At 42.2% G+C, this 22,179-nt stretch overlaps 1 protein-coding gene across 2 annotated transcripts in view; it reads right to left on the bottom strand.

Moving 5' to 3' along the window:
• Window positions 1–5,862: 5,862 nt before the first annotated feature.
• Window positions 5,863–22,179, bottom strand: part of GPC6 (glypican 6) — a 450,840-nt gene continuing 434,523 nt past the window's right edge. For both annotated transcript variants that reach the window (XM_018555360.1, XM_018555361.1), the window contains 3 exons: window positions 15,440–15,576; window positions 8,026–8,201; window positions 5,863–6,338 (listed from right to left, as the gene is read on the bottom strand). In XM_018555360.1, coding sequence (XP_018410862.1) covers window positions 6,136–6,338; window positions 8,026–8,201; window positions 15,440–15,576 — 516 coding nt within the window. In that variant the 3' untranslated portion in view covers window positions 5,863–6,135. The remainder of the gene's footprint in view (window positions 6,339–8,025; window positions 8,202–15,439; window positions 15,577–22,179) is intronic.

Genomic DNA, 22,179 nt, shown 5'->3' with positions numbered 1-22,179 from the left:
CACCCTCTTTCAAGGTTGCTGGCTCTGGTCCTCCCTTGCTGCCCCCTCTCCCTCACAATTAGCGCATTACACTAGTGCAGAAAGTGAGAAAGGCACGTCAGAACAAGCAACTACAGTAACTGATTGCTATTTGTAGATTGGGGAGCCCTCGGTTATCAGGCTCCTGTAGCATGCTAGCAGAAATGTAAACTAATGCAATAGAACCTGGATATATGTCATATTCAGTGTTAGAGGCAGTTTCCTACAATAATCTTTGCCACAGGTTTATTTTAAGGCAGATTTATAGCTAGTAACCTTTTTCCAGTTTACACATCAGGGACCTATTTGTATTTTATTATCAGCCCACAATACCAACTGGCTTAGCCTCATTTGACTGCCTCACTCACATATCTGAGAGAGCTCACAGACTTACAGCTAGTAAAACTGTTATATGTGCATGAGAAACAAACAAACTGAGTAAGTCTATTTCAGAGTGAGGAATAGAAGAGCAACCTGCAGTCATTGGTTCTGATGAAGGGGGCGTGCCCCAGAAACGCGTAAACCATTTATCAATATAGGGATCGAGGTTACTAGTGTTTTACATCGCTCCAGATTCTCCCTGCCATTGGTTCCGTCCTCTCACCTTATTCTACTGGTTTTTATTCTACCGAACTGTTGTAAGTACAGCCTTAGAGCTGCGTGTTTTTACTATTAAAAAAACATTTTTACACTATGGAGGCGCTCTCTTTTGTTCCTTTTCTCATAACCTGCAGTCCTGTACAAGTGAGTCTATATATTTGACTAAAGAGAGGTGTAAAAATGGATTGGATACATAGGTAGAGCAAACAAGGGAAACTTACAAAGCTTGGGAATTACACTTCTGCAACATATGATAATGAAGCTATATTCAGTTTAGTCACCCAGGGTTCCAAAATTTTGTTTTGGGCCCTGCTTACAATTCAAATTTTTTTCTGGCTTAGATCACATCTAATTATACTCATTTGTAAAAACCAGATTACCCTCTGATTACTCCAAAAAAAATGAAAAGGATGAAAATGAACTAATACAACAACGCCCTCCCCACTCACCCAGTCCCTGCTGCACGTAGCTGCTGTGAATACCACCCAAATCCCTTTATTAACAGCATGAACTGCCAACCTGGAATTTCTATGGTCCCTGTAGGTGATGTAAAGTACCCATCGCTCCAAGCTCCAAGCTCACTCCCGTAATAAACTACAATCTCATGTTTAGTTTACTAGTTTGTATTGAGATTGTAGTCCATCACAGGAGTGAGCTTGGAGAGGTGGGTACTTTACAACACACACAGGGCACATGGGGAACAAAAATACTCACCCTCCAACTGGAAAGACAGTGCTAGTGTGGAGTCATGTAATGTGACATTATATCTATATGACCAGTAGGCGATTGGAGGAGTCTTCATTTGGAGTTATGGTATTGAAATGATAGTTATGGTCATAGAAAGTATTCCTATTAATATATACTATAGCTCTTCCTTGATGCCCTTTAAGTTTTAATAATATATGTCCTGGTAATCTGTTGTCTACAGCATATCTACTATGGCCTTGACATAGATGTATGTCAGTTTTTCATACATCTTTTGTGTCAGTTTAATTACAGATCTGTCATAGTTTTATTGTAATTGGGGAACCTTTAACATTTTTTTGAGGATAGGGTCTTTTGTCTATTTAAAACTCCTAAATAAAGATTAATATTTGTAAAAATAGAAATGATCTGTGTGATCAAACCAAACTAGGGTGCTCTAATATACATTTTCTGACAATTCCTAGGAATCTAGAAAGCTGTGCCATTTCTTGCTGTATTCTGCACAATCCAGTGAGACCAGCAAGATGATATGTCAATAGAGAATTGCAAGTAGCCAGTCAGCAATTAAAGTGATATTAAAGTAAAAAGAAGCTCCAAAAAATCCCCACCTCTCCAATTCCCAAAACCAGACTCACACAGCAAGCAGGTCCCTGTTGCAGGCTAAAGGTTGCTTTCTTACCTCCAATAACTTCTGGAGTCAAAACAGCCACACTCCATGGGTCCTTTTTGCCTAAAATTAGTTTTTTTATTGAAGATATACACTAAGTCAGCAGATATACACTATCATAGCAATCCCATTTGCAAAATTGTAACTCGTTTCACCACTCTGGTTTAATCATAGAAATAAAGCTATTCCTAGTATGTGTACAACCTATATACAACATTCCGCCTCTCCCAGGTGTATAACAAATTAAGTTTAAACCTGTCCGCTGCTTAATCACGATGCTGCCAACGTGGGTTCACCATGGAGAAACAGGATACTTGAAATAACTATTTGGATCTGACTTTGATTGGATCTGTAGAAGATGGGGCTATACAGGTATGTTCCTATTGGAAACCCATTTCTAATTACTAAGGGCTGACAGTTGCCATCCTGTGCCACAGGCTCTGCAGAGGACTTTATGCACACTCGCATGACAAGACTGACTAGCTGTTTCAGACATTACGAAATACTACCTTGCAGCCCTCTTGAGACACTTGGAATCTAGGTTTACTTTTGTTTCTTATGTAAAAAAGGGCTATTCCGAAGGGACAATTCATTCATATGAAATTGGACTGTACAAAGAGTGAAGATTTCTGTGGAGAATCCTCTGATCTGGAGAAGCTTTTTCTGGAGTGAGTTTATTCTCGTTCGCTCATAAAGAAAACATATGAACAAGTTAGAGTTTTGCACATGGGGATTGCTATGATAGTGTATATCTGCTGACTTATTTCAAAAAAGTCTGATTTGATGTAAAAGGACCCGTGGAGTGCGGCTGTTTGAAGCCAGAGATTAAAGTGAAAAGGTTACCAAGCTATTTCAAATGCTGATTAAATTACTTACAATGGATTGTGCTCCTTGATGTTTAAAAGTTTGAGGTTTCCGCAGAATCAGCTTGTCTTCTGAGCACTGACCCTGATATCCTGTTTTAGGATGGCTCCTTTCCCTTGCAGGGTCCTGTGGAGCCACAAACTCACATGCACAGTAAGACAAGTCACTACCCACCTCCCTACCTTTTCCATTCTCCAAGCTACTTGATGTACAGCTATTGGAGACTGTGCTCTCCCCTGTGATCTTGCACTCAGCAGGAGGATCAAGGAGGCCATGTTGAGAGAGTTGGAGTCAGCTGTTTGGAAAAATTATGACTGTAAGGGTGGCCATACACTTTTTAATTTGTTTTACATTTTTTTTTTCAATTTAACTCATGTGCTGAATGAAAAAAAAAAAAATAGAGCAGATTCCCCCATCAACACTACGAGTTTGTCGATCATGGAATCTCCGCTTCAGTGTCCAAATAGACTGCACTCCAAAGATCTCCAATAATAATCCAAGCTTTATTAAAATCAATAATTAAATATCAATATGTGAATATACACCAACACCGCAACCCCCCAGTACACCGAAATCCTCGAATGCGTTTCCCCGATAGGCTTATTTATAGAGGACATCTATGAATAAGCCTATCGGTGAAAAGCGCTAGGTAATTTCAGTGTACTGGGGGTTTGCGGTGTTGGTGTATATTCACATATTGATATTTCTTCAAGGATTTTAATAAAGCTGGGATTATTATTGGAGATCCTTAGAGTGCAGTCTTTTTGGACACTGAAGCAGTTGGAGGTGTTTGACCAGCACCTTTGGAGGCTCCAGAAAAAGATTGTTGCTGGAGAATCGGAGCGGTGAGATCTCTTTGTGTCTTCAAGGAATCCCCACTGTTTCTTTTGTGTTCTGACAGCTCATTGGCTGCCCGCTCTGTGTGTACAAAGATTTTCCGACCGACTCCTTCGATCAGCTTATCAAGGGATGCCGGCTGAAAGGGTGCTGACAGTGGCCACCCATGGTCCGAATTTCGACTGGTTCCTCAAGAACCGGGCGAAATTTGCACAGTGTATGGCCACCTTATGTCCTTGGGCAAAAATCTAAAGAAGCACTTTGCTGGGCAATGTATATTTGTTTGATCTGGATTAGTTATTGAAAAAAAGTTTGAGAGTTTAATCCTACTTTACCTAAGACATTTTAAAATGTATCTGCTCTGCCCTCCTTATATTATTGTCCCTAAAATGGGTTTTTACTGTAGTTGCATTTGTAGAAATGTCACCAGCACACTAGTATTCAGTGAAAAAGCAAAAGTCCATTTTTTGCAGGAATATTGCCATTCAAAAGCCAGCACTTTTGGGGCCACGCAGGGTCCCCTTCATCAGGCTTTGGCTCGTCATTCTGAGCCTGATGAAGGGGACACTGCATGGCCCCGAAAACACTAGTTTTTGAATGGCAATATTTCTCCAACTATTATTATTATTATTACATAGTATTTATATAGCGCCAACAGTTTGCGCAGCGCTTTACAATATAAGGAAGACATTACAGTTACAATACAATTCAAGACAAGATGGTAAGGAGGGCCCTGCCCCTGAGGGCTTACAATCTGAAAGAGGAGGGGGAAATGATACATGAGGAGGTAGCTGTGGGAATGAATTATTTGAGAATGTGAAGGTTCAGTGGTTAGTAAGTGAACGTTTGCTTTTTCAGTGAATACTGGTGTGCAGGTGACATTTCTACAAATTCAGTTTATTCACGGTGCCCTCCGTGGTCACCACAAGCACCCACATGTCTAATAGGTTATCCTTATCCGGTAAGGAGTGCAACAAGATATCTTTTTACTTCTACTGTAGTTGCCTCTCAATAGGGTCAACATTTCAATACAAGTAGGTAATGTTTGTAAGTGTTCTAGTGAAGCATCCTTTACTGAGAAAATATGGATACAGCCATCACTAACCTTCTTCTGAAACTACCAGTTCCCCAGCTGTCTCTAGCCCTAATACATTCTAAACCATTGATCTGGAATAAGCATGCAACTTGTGAGGTCAGAGAAAAGTCAGAATTCCTTTTATATAATTATTCCAAGCCAGTGACTCTGAAAGTACTGAAGCCTTTGAATCAGTATAACAGGCAGGCAACAAGAATTGTGAAAGCAAAGCTTAGCAATGGCAGCCTATGTATTTTCGTAGTACAGGTTTCCTAAAAAAAACAACACTGAAAATGACAGCCAGAAGAGTGGGGTGACGGTGTAAGGGTGCAAAATGATTTCAGAAGATGTTAATATATTTTTTTCCAACTGATAGTGCGATAAGGAGCAACCCATGTCCATCTGTTTTTTCATTAAGTACAGATAGCCTACTTCCTATAAATAAAACATTAACAGTAGTTAAATCTCTTCTGTATAGACAGGGTAGTATTAATAATCCAAGACCTTCCACCGAATACTACTTTAGCAACGCAAAGCCATCAACACTGTCCTTAACAACCACCCCCCACATCTTTTAAATCCAATGGTGGATTTCCCCTTCATTATACACAGATGACCACACAGGACAACAAAAGTACATCTGGGCACCCACACCAATGCCCCCTCACATCTGGGTGCCCACACTGATGCCCCCCCTTACATATACATATTGTAAACATTGCACTTTGGTGCTACCTTTTCATGCTTTGATGCCCCAGGCACATGTCACCAAATTATTTATGGTAAATAAACACAACCTGTTTATGAGTTCTGTCGATGTAAACAATTAAAGATGAAGTTTTAAAATGTCATCGACTTCTGCAGACTCACTCCACACATGGTATGTAACGTCAAGTTTCAACAATACAAGCAAGAAACAAAGTAAATAACTGTATATTTGTTTTTTTTTTTCCTACCAGAAGGCAGATACAAGCTGGTAGTAATCAATTGCAAATCAGCTTAACATGAATTGGGTGACATGACTGTACTGTTTTTCCTTGTACATATTATAAAATACTGTATGTTTACATAACAGGTCCACTTTAAGGTCAGAAGTTTAGCACAAATTTGTATTTTTTAGACTCGTTTTAGCTTACTTGCCCTAAAAGAAGGTTTTCTGATCGCATGGTTTAGACATACATTTAAGCAAAATGCAGGTTTTTCTCTTAGGGCTGGGTTTCCTTTTTAGTACAGAAAGGAAGAGTATTAAGATGTAAGTAAAAAATTGTCAATATTTGAGGGGAATGGTCCATTGTCCAGTAGTGTATTAAAAAAAGAAAATCGACTTTTTCCATAACTAAAACAGTTTTTATTCCTTAAAATGTCTAAATTATCTCCATTGTCTCACCAAGACTAGGATAAAGGGTGAGAACAGTATAAGATGTGTTTGCCGGTGAGCAGATGCTGCAGAATACTCAAACTCCCGTCTGTCTGGTTCAAATGGTGGAGCTTCTGTGGTAATGTAGTCATTCTCTGTAGGACAAATATCATCAGTACAACCACTGCCACTTCCCGAGCCACTGGTCTCTTCACCTTTAAAAAAGAAAGGGTAAATCGCATTACATGTTATGTCACATCAAAATAATAAGGAGAAAAAAAATACAGTCAAATATGTTAATGCTCTTTAGGCACATATTATTGTTCAGCTTTAGGTTATAAAACCTTTTCTTAGTGCAACTTACAGTTATGGTAGAATGAGGATCAACATGAGGTAGTAAACATGAATAGTTTACTAGTGGCAGGGCCGGCCTTTGGGGTGTTCGAGCTGTGCGGCCGCACAGGGTGCCATGACAACAGGGGCGACAGGAGGCCGACACAGCTTGGCAACGGGTCGCAAGGGAGTAGAGGGGCGGTACAGCCTGCAGCTTCTCCTCGGATCCCCACTGCTCTTCCCCACTTGTATGGGCAGAGGCAGCAGGGGGCCGAGGAGGGAGCTGTCATCCAGGGTGGCCTATAGGTAAGGTGAGAGAGAGCTGCTGGCTGTCAGATCCTGGCTGAGCGGCTCTGTGCAGCTCTGTGCATGGCTGAGTGGGTCAGGATGGGGAGCAGAAGGATTGGTAAATATGTGTAATATTTGCCGATCCCTGTGTGCAGCACAAACACTGGAGTGATTGCTGATCACTCCAATGTTTGTAAACAACTGGGGACGCATATTACTATGAGTCCACAGTTATGAATAAACAGGAAGTGCTTCACACCCCTTCCTGTTCATTCAAGAGTTACTGCATGGGTAGAAGCAGCTCAGAGGCTTCTATCTATTCATAACTGGTTGATAGTAAATATTTACTATCTCCAGTTTGTGAATGAATGGGAAGCCTCTGTGCTGAGTGCTTTCTATTCACTCAAAACAGAGGCTGCAGAAAAAGAGATTGAGAACTTTGTGTCCTTAATTTCTTTTTCTATTTCAAAATGGAAATGTCAGGGCCCCCAAGAGTAGAAAAAAAAAATAATTAAAAATCAACCCCCCCACACATTTATTATTAGACATGCAAAAACAAAAACTTCCTTTTGGACAAAATTAACGAAAACTAAAAATGTTTTCATAAGTTTCGTCAAACGAAATTAATTTTTATGCTATTATGGATACAGGCACCAGCGTGTTCTGTGTATGTGTGCCGCCATCCTGGAGGCGGGGTGCATAACGTCACATGATGCTGTGCTTACACATCTCCCTTTCTGGCTCTTAGCAACCTGGGATGCTCTGGCTACTAATGCAGCCACTTTGCCCCCCCACATGACCTAAAGAAATACAACCTGAGGCAACAGCCTCAGGCTGCCCCACTATAGGGACTGCCCTGGAGAAAGGGCATGATTTACTAAAAGCCATGAGGCTGTTTACTTGTATACAGAAATGATTGCCCCTCCCCTGGATTGGGGGCGGGGCCATTGGGGTCACATGATTGTGCTGCTCAGTCTAAAATGCCCGGGCCTATTTTTTGTCCCAGTCCGGCCCTGGTAGGGGTTGTATGTAAGTCGGATGTTTGTAACTCAGGGACTGCCTGTATTACTAGGTTTTCATACTTTGCAGATTTTAGCATTGTGAGAGTTACCAGTCCCAACTAAAAGATCCATTTTAGATCTTTTTTTTAGGCGCACAAGGGCATATCTTTAAATCTGCAAATACAAAACTACCTATAGATATAGATGAATTCTTCTGTGTAAAATCCTTGACAAGGACAGAATGATAGATCTATTGTCAAATAAAAAAATAGTGACTTACTTGTATCTTGAAAATTAACATCATTTCCATTAAGAGCATTCTTCAGTTTGTTTGTAGCTGTTCGTAGCGCCATTATTTGCTGCCTTACAAATGTGTCCGGCCTTGTGATGTCTACATCCACCTCCGGATTATTGATCTGATTTATCAAGCCATCAGTCATTACTTCAGGGAGATACCTGAAAAGTCAACCCTTAGTTAATTTCATAACAATCACTGAACAGGAAACATAGCTCTGAAACACAAGAGTCAATCTATCTGCTTCATTGGTTCATTACATTGACAACCATTCTGTTCTGTAGCAAAGAGTTCTGGTCACTTTAGCATGACAAGAATATACTTGCATGAGCACTCAGAATGTTTTACATTCAGTACCACAAGCTCTTTATTAAAGGCAATATATGTTTTACAACTGCAATAAAGAGCTTTGCCTAAATGTGGACACCTGCCCATCACATCTACAATATATAGCCAAAAGGTTTGTGGGCACCCCACTAAATGATTGTGTTTGGGTGTTTCCATTGAAGAGTACTGTTAATGCTACAGCAAACAAAGACTTTTATGACAATTGTTTTCTTCCAAACTTTTGGCAACAGTTTCATACACTAATTGTGAGCCAGGTCTACTCCGACCTGTACCTGACCTCTCAAATGCTCTTTTGGCTGAATTGCCACAAATTTGCACAGACATGGTTAAAAATCTTGTGAAATCTCTGTTTTCTCAGGAGAGTAAATAATGTTGGGGGATGGGGGAGGTCAATGTTATATAAATTGCCTATAGTTTTAATGTCCTACAAGCTCATATTATTTAATAGGCTTTTTGTGCTGACCAACTGGAGAATATGCTGGGGAATTTATGGTTTTTCTGTGCTTTTCCTTGCCCTTGTGCACCTTTCTTTTTCCTAATTTTAAACTCAAATATGGAGGCACTGTCATTTTTGCTTTGATGGATTTAGAGCAGAGACACACTGGAGGTTTTCAGCTGCCATTAAGTGAGTCTAGCCTTCTGGTGTGCTGCTATAACTTTAAAGCAAAAGGTATACATCTGCTGCTCCACATTGTAAAGCATTCTGTGATTGAAGGACTAGGGGCGGGGGTGGGCATGTGACGTAATCTCTCCTCCTCCAATCACAGAACGCCTTGTATTCTGTGAGAAAATACAAGGCCATTTGTGAATGGGCAAGTGGTAGGGAGGGTGGGGATGTGACTGGAGCACTTCACTGCTTGATTTGCATCCCTCACTCCTTGCCACAACCAGAAGACCTAGGAGCCAGCATGCTGCAAGGTAAGAATTTTATACTTTGCAGTAACCCTCTACAGATAACATACAGCTTTTAAGGCTTCAAAAGTATTTGCAAATAAATGCAACAAAAACTCTTCATTACACCTAAAATGTTGAAACAGTTCAGTAGGGCTTCTTGTGCTGCGTAGCTGCAGACGGCACTGGTGAATCTATGTATAGTTCTATGTTGTATATAAACATCCAAGGCACCAACCAATTAAAAAAAATAGACAATTAAAAAAAAAGTTAGTTTTGTCCTCCAGGGTTTATTTTCACATCATGCAGGACGTCAAGTACATTAATCTGTATAAGGTTACTTATCATTGTTTAGCTCTCAGCTGCATATCAAGAACAACACAGTTCGATATCATGAATAATTTGCCATCATTGAAATTCTGCTCTGTGAGAATCATCTGATAGATTAAATGTTATAATAACACTTGATAGTATTGATTTATTTTTGCATTGTGCTGGTTTATGATGTTCATCTCCATCTTTAAGGATGGACAGTCCTGTCTCCCAATTATACTCACCAGTGGTTTAAAAAATACAATAATGAGTAAATGATGTTAAGCACTTTATGCACATTTAGTTAATGCTTCAAGCACTTAGTTATGTAAACAGTTTTCAGTTTGAGGCAAAAGTAACATAATGGCAGTTCAGTGTACATGTGTTCAGTGAAAACGGAAAATTGTATCATACTTACCAGTAATTTTCCATGGCAGCATACTTGCGGCCCTGCAGATAGTCTTGATTGAGACCCTGGCCCGTGAGGCCCACGATGTCGCCACAGCTCTTGTCGAATGAGCCCTCACCACCTCCGGTGGCTGCATGCCCGCTGCCCCATATACTCTCCTGATAGTCTTCACAACCCAGGAGGAGATGGTCTTAGTCGCGGCCTCTCTTCCCTTGAATTTACCTCCCGGAACTACAAACAGGTGTTTGAAAACTCGGAATGGATCGCTGAGTACCAGAGCTGTGGCGACCTCGTGGGCCTCACAGGCCAGGGTTCCATTCGAGACCATCTGCAGGGCCGCAAGTATGCTACCATGGAAAGGCACCAGGAAATTAGCTGTATTTACAACTCTATGGTTTATATGTATTGAGATATAAAAGAATACTATAAAAGGATATAAATATGAAACCTACCTAATAGGGCCATATGACAAAATCAAGGCCAATTGTATATAATTCGTAGAATTTGGAACTTTTACAACCAATTAGCAAATTTTTCAAAAAACTCAATGTCAGGGAACCAAGAAACCGGATGGAAACTAAAAGCGCAGGTTAAAAAATAAAGGAGTGTAATGAAAGCGACAATAAACAAAATAGCAAAATAATAGTTAAATCCAAGACTTAGTAAGAGCTGAGTCAGAGGTCAGAAGTCAAAGCAAGTAGTCAGCTGAGCCAAGTCTAGGAATTAAGAGAGCTGGATGAATGAGTACAATAGCCAGAGTCTGAAACCAAGAGATCAGTAGACAGAGCCAGTGTCATACAATGAGCACATGAACTAGCAGAGAGCACTGGGTAGGTCTAAACAAATGCAAGGGTGGAAACCAAGTGAAAAGACTGATGACTGTATAGTGAACTGGAGTCGTGCCATCATTGTGAGACAGGAATTTGTCAGGAGTTTGCCAGTAGTCACAGAATGATGAAGTTTATGGGTTTGACACCTAGGAGCAACAGTCAGTGTTAGAAAAACTGTACAGAAGCTGAACTTGCAGTTCAACTGGACAAGGAAGGGTAAGAAACCCTGACAGTACCCTCCTGTCAATAACCCCTCCACCACGGAAGGACAAAAGGCTAATGGGGAAAGCGAGCATGCAAGGCGGGAAGGAGGGTGGGGGCGTGAACAAGAGAGGAGGGAACCCAAGAACGCTCTTCTGGACTGTAACCTTTCCAGTGTACCAGGATTTGGACCTAATCCCTGCACCAAAGAGAGTCCAGAATGCTTGGTATTAGGGATGCACCGATACCGATACTCATCACCAGGGAGCATGGAGCCGGCTTCCCAGCCAATAAGGAAGCTGGGTGCCCTGTAATGACTTGCTGCTCAGCTTCCTGATTGGTCAGGAAGCCAGGCAGCGAGTCATTACCCACCCCCTGGCTTCCTTAATTGCCAGATATCAGGAAGCGGTGTGGCGAGTCATTACACGCCACCCTTAATGGGACTTCCGGTATCAGTATTTGGTATCGGCGAGTACCGGGGAAAAAATATCGGTACTCGTACTCGATACCAAAAAACTGGTATCTGTGTATCCCTACATTGTATCTCATACTACTCATGGTTGCCAACAAGAATGGGCAAGGATGAGGAGAAGTGGTAGTGTAGCGATTACACACTAGCAGCTTTAGGAGCAAAACGGAGGATATGGAAATACCCAACATAACACGATGTCAATCTCTGTGTAGGAACTCTGAGGTTGAGGTTACGTTACAACAAACGAACCCTCTCCCCAACCTGGTAGGAAGGAGCGGGTAGACGTCTACAGCTGGCCTGGAGCTTTTAACGCTGCATAGAGGCATGAAGGAAATTCTGAATCTGCACCCAAGTGGAGTGGAGTGCCTGAAGATGATCCTCCAAAGCCGGAATGTTCTGAGGCTTGAATAAATTGGGTAACACAGATGGCTGAAACCCATTTCTGGCCATGAATGGAGACATTTGGGAGCACTGTTCCAGGCAAACTCTGCCCAGGGTAGCAGATCAGCCAAATTGTCATGGTGGTCCGAGACATAGCAGAGAGAAAATTGCTCCAGGGCTTGGTTAGATCACTCAGCAGCACCATTATACTACAGATGGTAGGCCGAGGAGAAGGAAAGTCGAATTCTCAAAAGACCCACCAGAACCGAGAGACAAACTGGCTGCCCCAGCCTTAGACTATCTCACTGGCAAACACTGAGGCAAGCTCCTGAGCCAAGGGCAGCTTCTTTAAGGGTATGCAGTGGCACATTTTGGAAAATCGGTCGACAACCATGAGGGTAACAGTTTAAACACCAGACATCAGTGGCGTCGCTACAGGGGGTTTTCACTTGCCCCCCCGTGTGCCCCCCCGCCAGGGATCGGCAAGGTGTCCTTGCAGGGTCCGCCGCGGTCGTACGGAACAGTTGGTACGTCTCAACACCCCCGTCCAATTTGATGTTTTGGTACCTTCCTGCCCACGTGCAGGAAGGGTTTTTTTTACATAGAAAGGTCAACGATAAAATCCATGGCTAGGTGGGGCCAGGGATGTTCACTATTGGGAATAGGTTGTAGTAAACCCACTGAGAGGTGCCGAGGAAATTTGTTTTGGGCACACATAGAACATGCAGGCATGTAAGCAGCAGCAGTTGTGGTAGATTTGCAACAGTTTGATGTGTAAATTCTCGGGTACAAAACATTTATCGGATGGTTTCTCAAGAGGAGCCTTTGGTTGAGTGGCCAGAATCTGCTCTCCCAGGGGAGAGGTTAAATTGGTGCAGATATTTGCCGGGATATGATCTGGAGGAAGAACCGCAGTAGGCACAGAGTCTTCCCTGGACAACTCAGAATATTGGAGAGACAGGGCATCCACTTAACATTTTTTTTGAGCCAGGCAAATATGAAACTACATAACTGAGTCATGTAAGAAACAGAGTCCATCTGGCTTATCGTGGCATGAGCCTCTTGGCCTCTGAGAGGTAAGTTAAGTTTTTATGATCTGTTAGAATAAGAAACCGAACTTTTGTACCCTTAACGAGATGCCTCCACTCTTTGTGCTAAGATTATGGCCAATAGTTCTCTGTCTCCGATCTTGTAATTGCACTCTGCTGGAGACAGCTCCTTGGAAAACAGGAGGGCACCAACTCCTGTCTCAGATTCATCCACCTCAAGGATAAAAGACAAGGCAGGATTGGGGGTGAGACAGGATTGGAGTGGTAGCAAAAGGCCTTTTCAAAAGCATCGAAATCAGGAAGCCCACCTTTGACCTATCGGATGTAAACACATGGGGAAGCATTTTAAAATACATGCCCACTTGTTTAAGGAAGCAATGACATTGACTCAGATCAACTCCATAATGCTGAGGGAGCGGAGCTGAACCGGTTATGGCCTTAATGACTGCTGGTTTAGCTATGCCTGCAGGAACAGTAACATGAGAAGCCACCGACCAAGAAGCACTTAACAAAAGATGGGCAGTGCATGCTAGGAGGGTCTGCAGTGCCAGGGTGAACTGATCCATGCAGCAATCTTGCTGATCCAGCCCAGATACCAACGTGGCTAATGTAGGATTAGCTGCACCATCGGGATTCATGACCTTTGCATAATGTCAGGGAACCAAGAAATGAGATGGAAACTAAAAGTGAAGGTTACAAAATAAAGGAGTTTGATGAAAGTGGCAATAAACAAAATAGCAAAATATTAAGTAAATACAGGGCTGAGCCAGAGGTCAGAAGCCAAAGCGGGTAGTAAGTCAAGCCAAGTCTGGGAATGAAGAGAGCAGGATGAACGAGTACAGTAGCTGGAGTCTGGAACCAGGAGATCAGTAGACAGAGCCAGGATCATACACAGAGCAGAGGAACTAGCAGAGAACACTTGGTAGGTCTGAACAAATGCAAGGGCACAAGCCAAGTGAAAAGACTACTAATTATATAGTGCACTGGAGTTGCATCATCGCTGTGAGATGGGAAGTTGTCAGGTGTTTGCCAGTAGTCGCAGAATGATGAAGTTTACAGGTTTGGTCATAATAGGGCGCCTAGGAGCAAAATTCAGTGTCGTAAACACAGCATAGAAGTTGAATCTGCAGTTCAAATGGACAAGGAAGGTTTTGTTGCTTATGTTTTTTCATGCTTTTAGGCTCTTAGTATCAGTCCCCCTAAAAAAATCCAACTTGCAGATGGACTTTCTGCATACCTCTGTGGTGGCATAGGAGGTGACATGGTCACGCCGTATGCACAGCATGTACAATGTGCTCATGAAAAGAGGAAAATAGGAATTCATCATATGTCACTACATTGCACACCTTCAATTTAATTTCCACCCTTGTAAGTGATTTGCATTTATTGTGGTATTGAAGAGGTGCAGTGGTGATGTATATTTGTGCAGATTTTCATGACTCACATCTTAGGCTTTCCTCATTTTTTTAATGAACTTTTTATTAGGTATGAAGTCTATCAATTCACAATTTTTTCAGGAAATTCATTCAGACACTAGTGTTGGATTGTAATTAGGCTGTTTCTCCCCCTCCCTTTTATTCATTGTAACACAAAAAAATGTAATTTTCTGTTTTCATATAGATCAACTGCATATACCTGCTTCATGTAATGCTAGCATATGTTTTTTTCAAAATACCTCTGCAAAGGTGGAAATGGGCTTTAAGCAATGTCCAGTAATTCTGTTACATTGCCTGCTGGACCAGGTAATGTAAAGTGGGGATCCTGATCTCACTGAGACTCCCAAGCCTATATGCTTCACATGTTTTTCATGAATGGGCTGCTATGGCCACCCCCGTACCACTGATCTCAAGTGTGTCTTAAAGAGTAACTCCACATTTTTCTGTTTTATTTATGCATTATGTCAATCCTGGCCCAGTTATAATAATTTATTGTTATGTAATTTATGATATGAATATGAGGTGTTTCTCCAGCTAAACTCATGGAAATGGAAGGAAGCCGACTGCCCAGCAACATGTAAAGAAAATGTAAACACTGGAAAGAAGTCAAATCCAAAAAAGGATCTAATTAATGATGTCTTTTAGGAGGCAGAAACATAATGAAATATGAATCTAGGTAAATGCCCACTCTATTGGTTGTTCCTCTTTTTATTTGAATTTATGAATAGGAAATATATTAGGGTGTTCAACCTATAGTAATTAGCATCACTATGAAAATAACATTTTGAATGCTTCATTAATATGTCTTATACAGGTACTGTAATGATCAACCTAAAGCTGTGTACCTCTTATGTTATAGTATAGCAGTAGGTGAAAAGTAATGGAAATTTGTCTCTGCAGTAAAGCATTTAAAAATTATTTTTGAGTCTGGGGATCTGAAACCATTATGATCAGTAAATCCCACAAACAATTACTAAATGACCTGTACATTTAGTGTATCCCTTAATAAGATTGCTTTAGTGACTCTGTTACAGTTTCTGTATTTTCTAAGATCATTTAAAAAGAGTTACGGGGCTTTGCTGTGTCCATTCCAGCACTGCTCTTCATTTGATTCTCTTCCTGTTATTCTTTCTTCTTTACAGATAGAGTGAGGAAGGTTTGACCACATTTTCCTTGAAATCTTCAGTCTGTCTTTGACTTCTGTTACCTAAGTGGAAAATAAGACAACTTGTAATGAATGTAAGCATGTGGTTATGTTTATGGCTCTGAAAGTAAAACATGAGATACCATCCTGCCTTAAGAAGTAGCATAAGACAGTAAACTATTGAATGATGGTCATTGTTCTTTTGCATGGCAAAGACCTTGTCCTTGAATATGTCACTGCTGACACCATATTAAAGTCTCCTTCAGTAATTTATGCTTGCTCAACATAAATAATGTATTGCTTAAATGTAATCATGGTTTAAAACAGACTTGGCATAGAGAAAAGTTTGGAAATTAAGGCTGAACTCCAGGAAAACAGCTAAATACACAAATAAAATACATATATGAGAGCTGTTTTACTGAGAGCAGATTCATGGTGCATGGTGTCCCATCCAGCTCACTGACATCACTGGTTGCCGGGAGCTGGATGGTACTCCAGCTGGAGCATCCTGCTCAGCTCCTGGCAACCAGTGTTGGTAAGAGCTAATTGCAACCTGGGAGGCTCTGTCTGAAAAGGGGATGGCAAGCACAACAGCGCCCCCCTACGTGGCCCAGTGAAATGCTTCCTGAGGCAACTGCCTCAGGTCACCTCATTGTAGGGACAGTCCTGCCAGCATGTATTTATAGAAGAACAATTAAAATGGCGTTAAAGATGTACCATTGCCAGTACAAGATGCTTAAATACACCTAGATTAAGTAGAAGGGCCACATGCTAGTCATATGTCTTCACACATCTACAGTCAATAGAAAAGCATTTATAACCTGTCCAAATACCTATACTGTTAAGATGCTTCCGTATCTGACCTTTATTGACCCGTGCATCTAAATGATAGTTACTGTTTTTATCTTGCAAAATTTGGAAGACGCTAGGTGGTTGGAGAGTCGGGATTTGTGTACTGCGGTGAGTTTGAATATCAGTAATCTTGCTGGACATCTGTAGACTGGGAAAGTTACCCTGGAAGTCTGGGACTGTTTAACTGCGATTGCAGCGCTGAGATCTTCAGGTTGGTGAGACTGATCTTTTGTGTTGTTCTGAAGAGTCACTGTCTGAGTTTGCTAGCTGGTCAGTGAAGAGATGGACTGTTGTGTTAATTTGCTGCTGTGAAGCTATTTAAGTTAATAAACTTTACTTTATTTCCAAAGCCTGTGTTCTGCGATCCTGCTGGATTCCCCTAACATTGCAACTGGTGGAGAATGCGGGCACGAGGAGGACTACTTGAACTGCCCAGAGACTTGGGGGAAACTAATCCCTCTCTTCCGGCTGTTGAGGGGGATGAACCTGAACTGCCAGACCCAAATGTTGTTGATGCTGGTACTGATAACGAAACCGATAATTATATGATTGATGGTGACAAAAGTAACAATGGTATGGTTGTGAAGGCCAGAATATATGTTCTCCAGCCCGTGCTGAACAGTGAGGGGGGGGGGAATCTTCTCCTCCCCAGGGGTAATGCTGGGGGAAGATGAGGAGGAAATTGCCCCTACTCCTGCCCTACCGGATTTGGGTGTTCCCCAGGGGGCATTTGGTACTGCCCAGATGCAGGACCCCACTTTTGATCGGGCTCGGGAACAGATTGTAGTGGTAAATGGGGTTCCCCAAGAGCCAGGTGCAAATGAGTGGTGGCCACATTTTGCGGTGTATAATGATTTGCTCTATCGGGTTACTAAAGTAAGAGAAAATGTGGTAGAACAATTGCTGGTATGCCAACAGTACAGACAAAAGGTTCTTGACCTGGCCCATAACGATGTTTTAGGGGGACACCTAGGAATCGAGAAAACGGAAGCACGGATCACCGACCGGTTTTACTGGCCAGGTCTGAAAGCAGAGGTAAAGAAATACTGTGCCTCTTGTCCCACCTGTCAGTTAACCCCTCCAGTGACTCACTTCCGTGGTCCTTTGGTCCCTCTGCCCATAATTGAGATTCCATTTGAACGGATAGCCATGGATATAGTGGGTCCCCTGGTAAAGTCTGCTCGAGGTCATGCCTACATACTGGTGATCCTCGACTATGCCACCCGATATCCTGAAGCCCTGCCCCTGGGGAATACTTCCTCTAAGACTATTGCCCGGGAATTATTCCAGATGTTCACAAGGACCGGGTTCCCTAAAGAGCTGCTGACGGACCAGGGCATTACGTTCATGTCGAGGGTTATGGCAGATGTGTGCAAGCTGTTTCGGATTAAACAGCTGCGCACATCGGTATACCATCCACAGACGGACAGCTTGGTAGAACGCTTTAACAAAACCCTTAAGTCAGTGCTCAAGAGAGTAGTACAAAAGGATGGGAAAGACTGGGACCACCTGTTACCGGCACTCCTGTTTGCTATTCGAGAAGTGCCGCAGGCCTCCACTGGATTCTCACCTTTTGAGTTAGTGTATGGGCGGAACCCCCGTGGGTTGCTTGATCTTGTTAAGGAGGAATGGGAAGGTGAACCCATTCAACATAAGAGTGTTCTTGAATATGTCTCCCAGATGCAAGAAAGGATTGCCAGTGTGATGCCACTGGTTAAGGAACACCTGCAAAAAGCCCAGGAGGCTCAACGGCGGGTCTATAATAGGTCAGCTAAAGTAAGGCTCTTCCAGGTAGGGGATCGGGTGGCGGTGCTGATTCCCACTGTGGAAAGTAAATTATTGGCCAGATGGCAAGGTGCCTTTGAAATTGTGTAAAAAATGGGGGAGGTAAATTATAAAGTCCACCAGCCGGGCAAGAGGAAGCCATACCAGATATATCATATCAACTTGTCAAAGCCCTGGACGGACCGGGAACCGGTAACATCCCTGTCTGGTGCAAGACTTGAGCCTCAGGTTGGTGTGGACAGCGTCTAAGTAGCAACTACCCTATCTAAAGCACAATCTCAGCAAGTAAAGGTGTTCTTGCAGAGAAATAAAGAAACGTTTTAAGACTTGCCAGGTCTAACTAATGTAATAGAGCACGATATAATCACTGAATCAGGGGTCAAAGTTTATGTCCGGCCTTACCGGATACCAGAGGCTCAGAGAAAGGCTGTCTCTGTTGAAGTGAAAAAAATGTTAGATCTTGGAATGATTGAAGAATCGCAGAGTGAGTGGTCGAGCCCGATTGTGTTGGTACCGAAGCCAAATGGAACTCTGCGATTTTGCAATGACTTCCGGAAACTTAATGAAGTTTACAGATTTGATGCCTACCCCATGCCCCGGGTAGATGAGCGTATTGAGAGACTAGGTCCCTCCAGGTATATAACTACATTAGACCTTACCAAGGGGTATTGGCAAATCCCCTTGACTAAGGCTGCCAAAGAGTTATATTTCCTCTCTGTTTGAGCTGTAGTCCCTTTAAGGGACAAAATTTGTTGGAGAGTGGGAATTTGTGTACTGCGGTGAGTTTGAATATCAGTAATCTTGCTGGACATCTGTAGACTGGGAAAGTTACCCTGGAAGTCAGGTACCCAGGAGAGAAAGCAAAGAGAGAAAGCCAGGAGAGAGAGAGAGAGGTGAGGAGACATTCGGGAGAGAGAGTGAGGAGAGACAGTCAAGGGAGAGAGCAAGGAGAGACAGCCAAGATAGACAGCCAAGAGAGACAGCCAGGAGGATGAGCTAGGAGAGACAGCCAGGAGAGAGAGTGAGGAGACAGCCAGGAGTATGAGCAAGGAGAGACAGCCAGAAGAGAGAGCGAGTAGAGACAGAATGGAGAGAGAGCGAGATAAAACAGACAGGAGGATGAGCAAGTAAAGACAGCCAGGGGAGAGACCGAGGACAGACAGCCAAGGGAAAGACCAAGAAAAGACAGCCAAGAGAGACAACCAGGAGGATGAGTGAGGAGAGACAGCCATGAGAGAGAGCGAGTGTAGACAGTCAGCAGGATGAGCGAGTAGAGACAGCCAGCAGGATGAGCAAGGAGAGACAGCCAGGAAAGAGAGCAAGAAGAGACAGCCAGGAGAGAGAGCGAGGAGAGACAGCCAACAGAGAGAGAGAGAGACAGCCAATAGAGAGAGAGAGAAAGAGAGAGAGAGCAGAGGCAGCCAAGAGAGAGAGGAGAGACAACCAGGGGGTGAGTGAGGAAAGATAGCAACCAACACATCTGCCTGAAGCAGAAACCCTGTGCCCTTCAAGGCTTATCTGCATCCTGTGTTCCAGACATCTCCTTGCTCCCTGAGTTCCAGTGTCGCTCCATGTCCCGTGCCCCCGCCATGCGCTCAAGTTGGAACACCAGGACCCCTTGGTTGCCCCTGCACACCTGACATAGTGACATCTTGTGTCCAAGTTTCTGCACATAAAGGATTTAAAACCCGGTCTGTCCGGGTGAATCTCAGACAGGTGGCAACCCTAGCTATGCCCCTGGCTGCTGCAAAAGGTAAGAACCCCCTCTCTGTCCCCAGACCCCCCTGCTTACCTAATGGGGCCCTGGCTCCCAGTTCCCCATATCCACAGCCCTGCCTGCAGGCCAAAAGTAACCTGTCCACAACTAGAATTTTAAAAGGAAAGTAATGGCAGCCCCGTATTGCTCCCAGTACCCAGGATTCATTTTAGCTGACATTTATACTTAAATCATTTTCTCTTCTAAATTGTTGCTGATGTTGCCATGTACATACTTTGCCTAGTTTCCCCATTCATAAAAAATATATTGACAATTAAATATGTCCTGAATTATACATTAATGACCAGAACATTGTCACATATTATTTAGATATGCAATATAGTACTGCCTAATGATGGATGGACAAAATTAATTTCATATGGATTATATAATAACATCATAAAGGTTAATAAATACTATTAGCAATTAGGCTCAGTTAACAAATTCATGCTGGAATCAATAATATACAGTACGGTTGACAATATGAAGCAGCTGTGAGCTTCCGTTATTCCAGTATGTTCTGAAAGTATCAGGTAGTTGATAAAAGGTATGCGCTGAAAGCTACCAGCACAAGTTGTCACAAATGGGAATAATATGACAAGATCACAATTATAAAGACTTCACTTTGACTTCCTGCTGTGGTTTTTTTTTAGTATTTAATGAACCGCTAAGCTAATGTATGGCAAAAATATATCCGAAATACACTTTTCACTACATAAAAATGCTGCTGTCATACTGGATCTCAAGTTGGGATTCTTAATCAGGCCAGACATGAGGCAATGCAAGGGGTAAGTCTAATATAATGCTAGTATGGAAGGAATGAGGATCATTTAAAGCAAGCAGGAGACAGGGAGGCAATCAGACATTTAAAACAGTCTGGCTGCTGAGTGATGTTTAATCTACTTAGCAGGTTTTTAAATGTTTGTGCCAATGTATGGACATGCTAATGTTTCCTAATGACACTCCAAGCGCTGCTCTTGATTTGAGCAATAGTCTCCAGGGCTCCAAAATGCAAGCTGGTTGGTAACTTTTCTCCATGCATCTCACTGCTGAACATGTCTAAAGGCTGACTATTCAAGGTTATACCTCTAATCAATAACATACGAAGATAAGGCAACTTATCATACTTGCTGAGGCAACCACAATGTTCCTTCCAGCCAAGCCTTACATTTCACAGCTGAATGCATCAAGAAAAGTCTATACCCACTACACACGCTAATGTATTATAATATGCTCTAATAAAGTCTATTAAATATGTGCACAACAGTGTTACCCTAAATGCTACTGTACCAAAAACTGGTAAGAGAAAAAAACAATGGACCATGGGTGTAGCTATAGCAAATATGGAATCCAGATGTCAGGTTACACAGTGATTTATGCTGGTAACAATAACATTCAACAAATACCTTTTGATTAAATGAATGTATATATAGTTTGGGAACCTCAGTACATTGAAATAAAAATATAAATAAAATAATCTTTATCACTAGATGAACTGCCTTTTAGATCTACAATACAGGTGCCTTTACTAGGTTGCTATGAGGCCCCATTACAAAAAGTTATGGCTCTGTATAGGACCAAGACTTTTCGCAAAATAAGCAGATTCAGTACAGTGCACAAGACAACTACACAGTAACTGTACAAAAATAAATCATACTATACAAAGGTAATTTAATTATTTCAGCTAGTTAAAACTGAAGAAAGAGGACAGGAATGTTAAAATATATGAATTTATTTTGATTAAAGTTGAACTCCAGCATTACCTTTTTTCCCACAGTTGTAGCAAGTCCTCTCCTGTGTTGAATCTAATTATTTTTAATTCCCCTCAAATTTGCATCTCCACAATATAACAATTTGAAGCTGCAGCAGCTATTTGAGCTCACCTTCATTTCCTGTCTGAATGACCTCCATCATTCATAAGTGACTTACATACTTTTGTTGACCCACCCTTTCACAGCTATTAGCTTTCTCTACCATCAATCATTCCTCCCTGAGCTTTATGTGAAAAAACATATCCCTGGCATCCCTTTCGATATACCCGCAACCAGTCAACCAATCAGCAGACTGAACAGCTGAAATGTGCACCACCCAGTGGCCAGCATGGAAAAACACATCTAAAGGCATTCCGGGGATGTATTTGAAAAAGGTACAAGGCAGAATGCTGTGACGTTTACTGGAGCCTGCTGGCTCCTCACACCAAACATGGAGCAAAGAGCAGAAGACAGACCCAGTGATGCCATCACTGGGTCTAAAAAAAGGTATATATATATATA

The sequence above is a fragment of the Nanorana parkeri genome, unplaced genomic scaffold (assembly GCF_000935625.1).
Source record: "Nanorana parkeri isolate BGI_ZX_2015 unplaced genomic scaffold, ASM93562v1 scaffold193, whole genome shotgun sequence".
NCBI classification, from domain to species: domain Eukaryota; kingdom Metazoa; phylum Chordata; class Amphibia; order Anura; family Dicroglossidae; genus Nanorana; species Nanorana parkeri.
The sequence above is the reverse complement of the archived record's forward strand: the minus strand, read 5'-3'. Positions and strand labels throughout refer to the sequence as shown.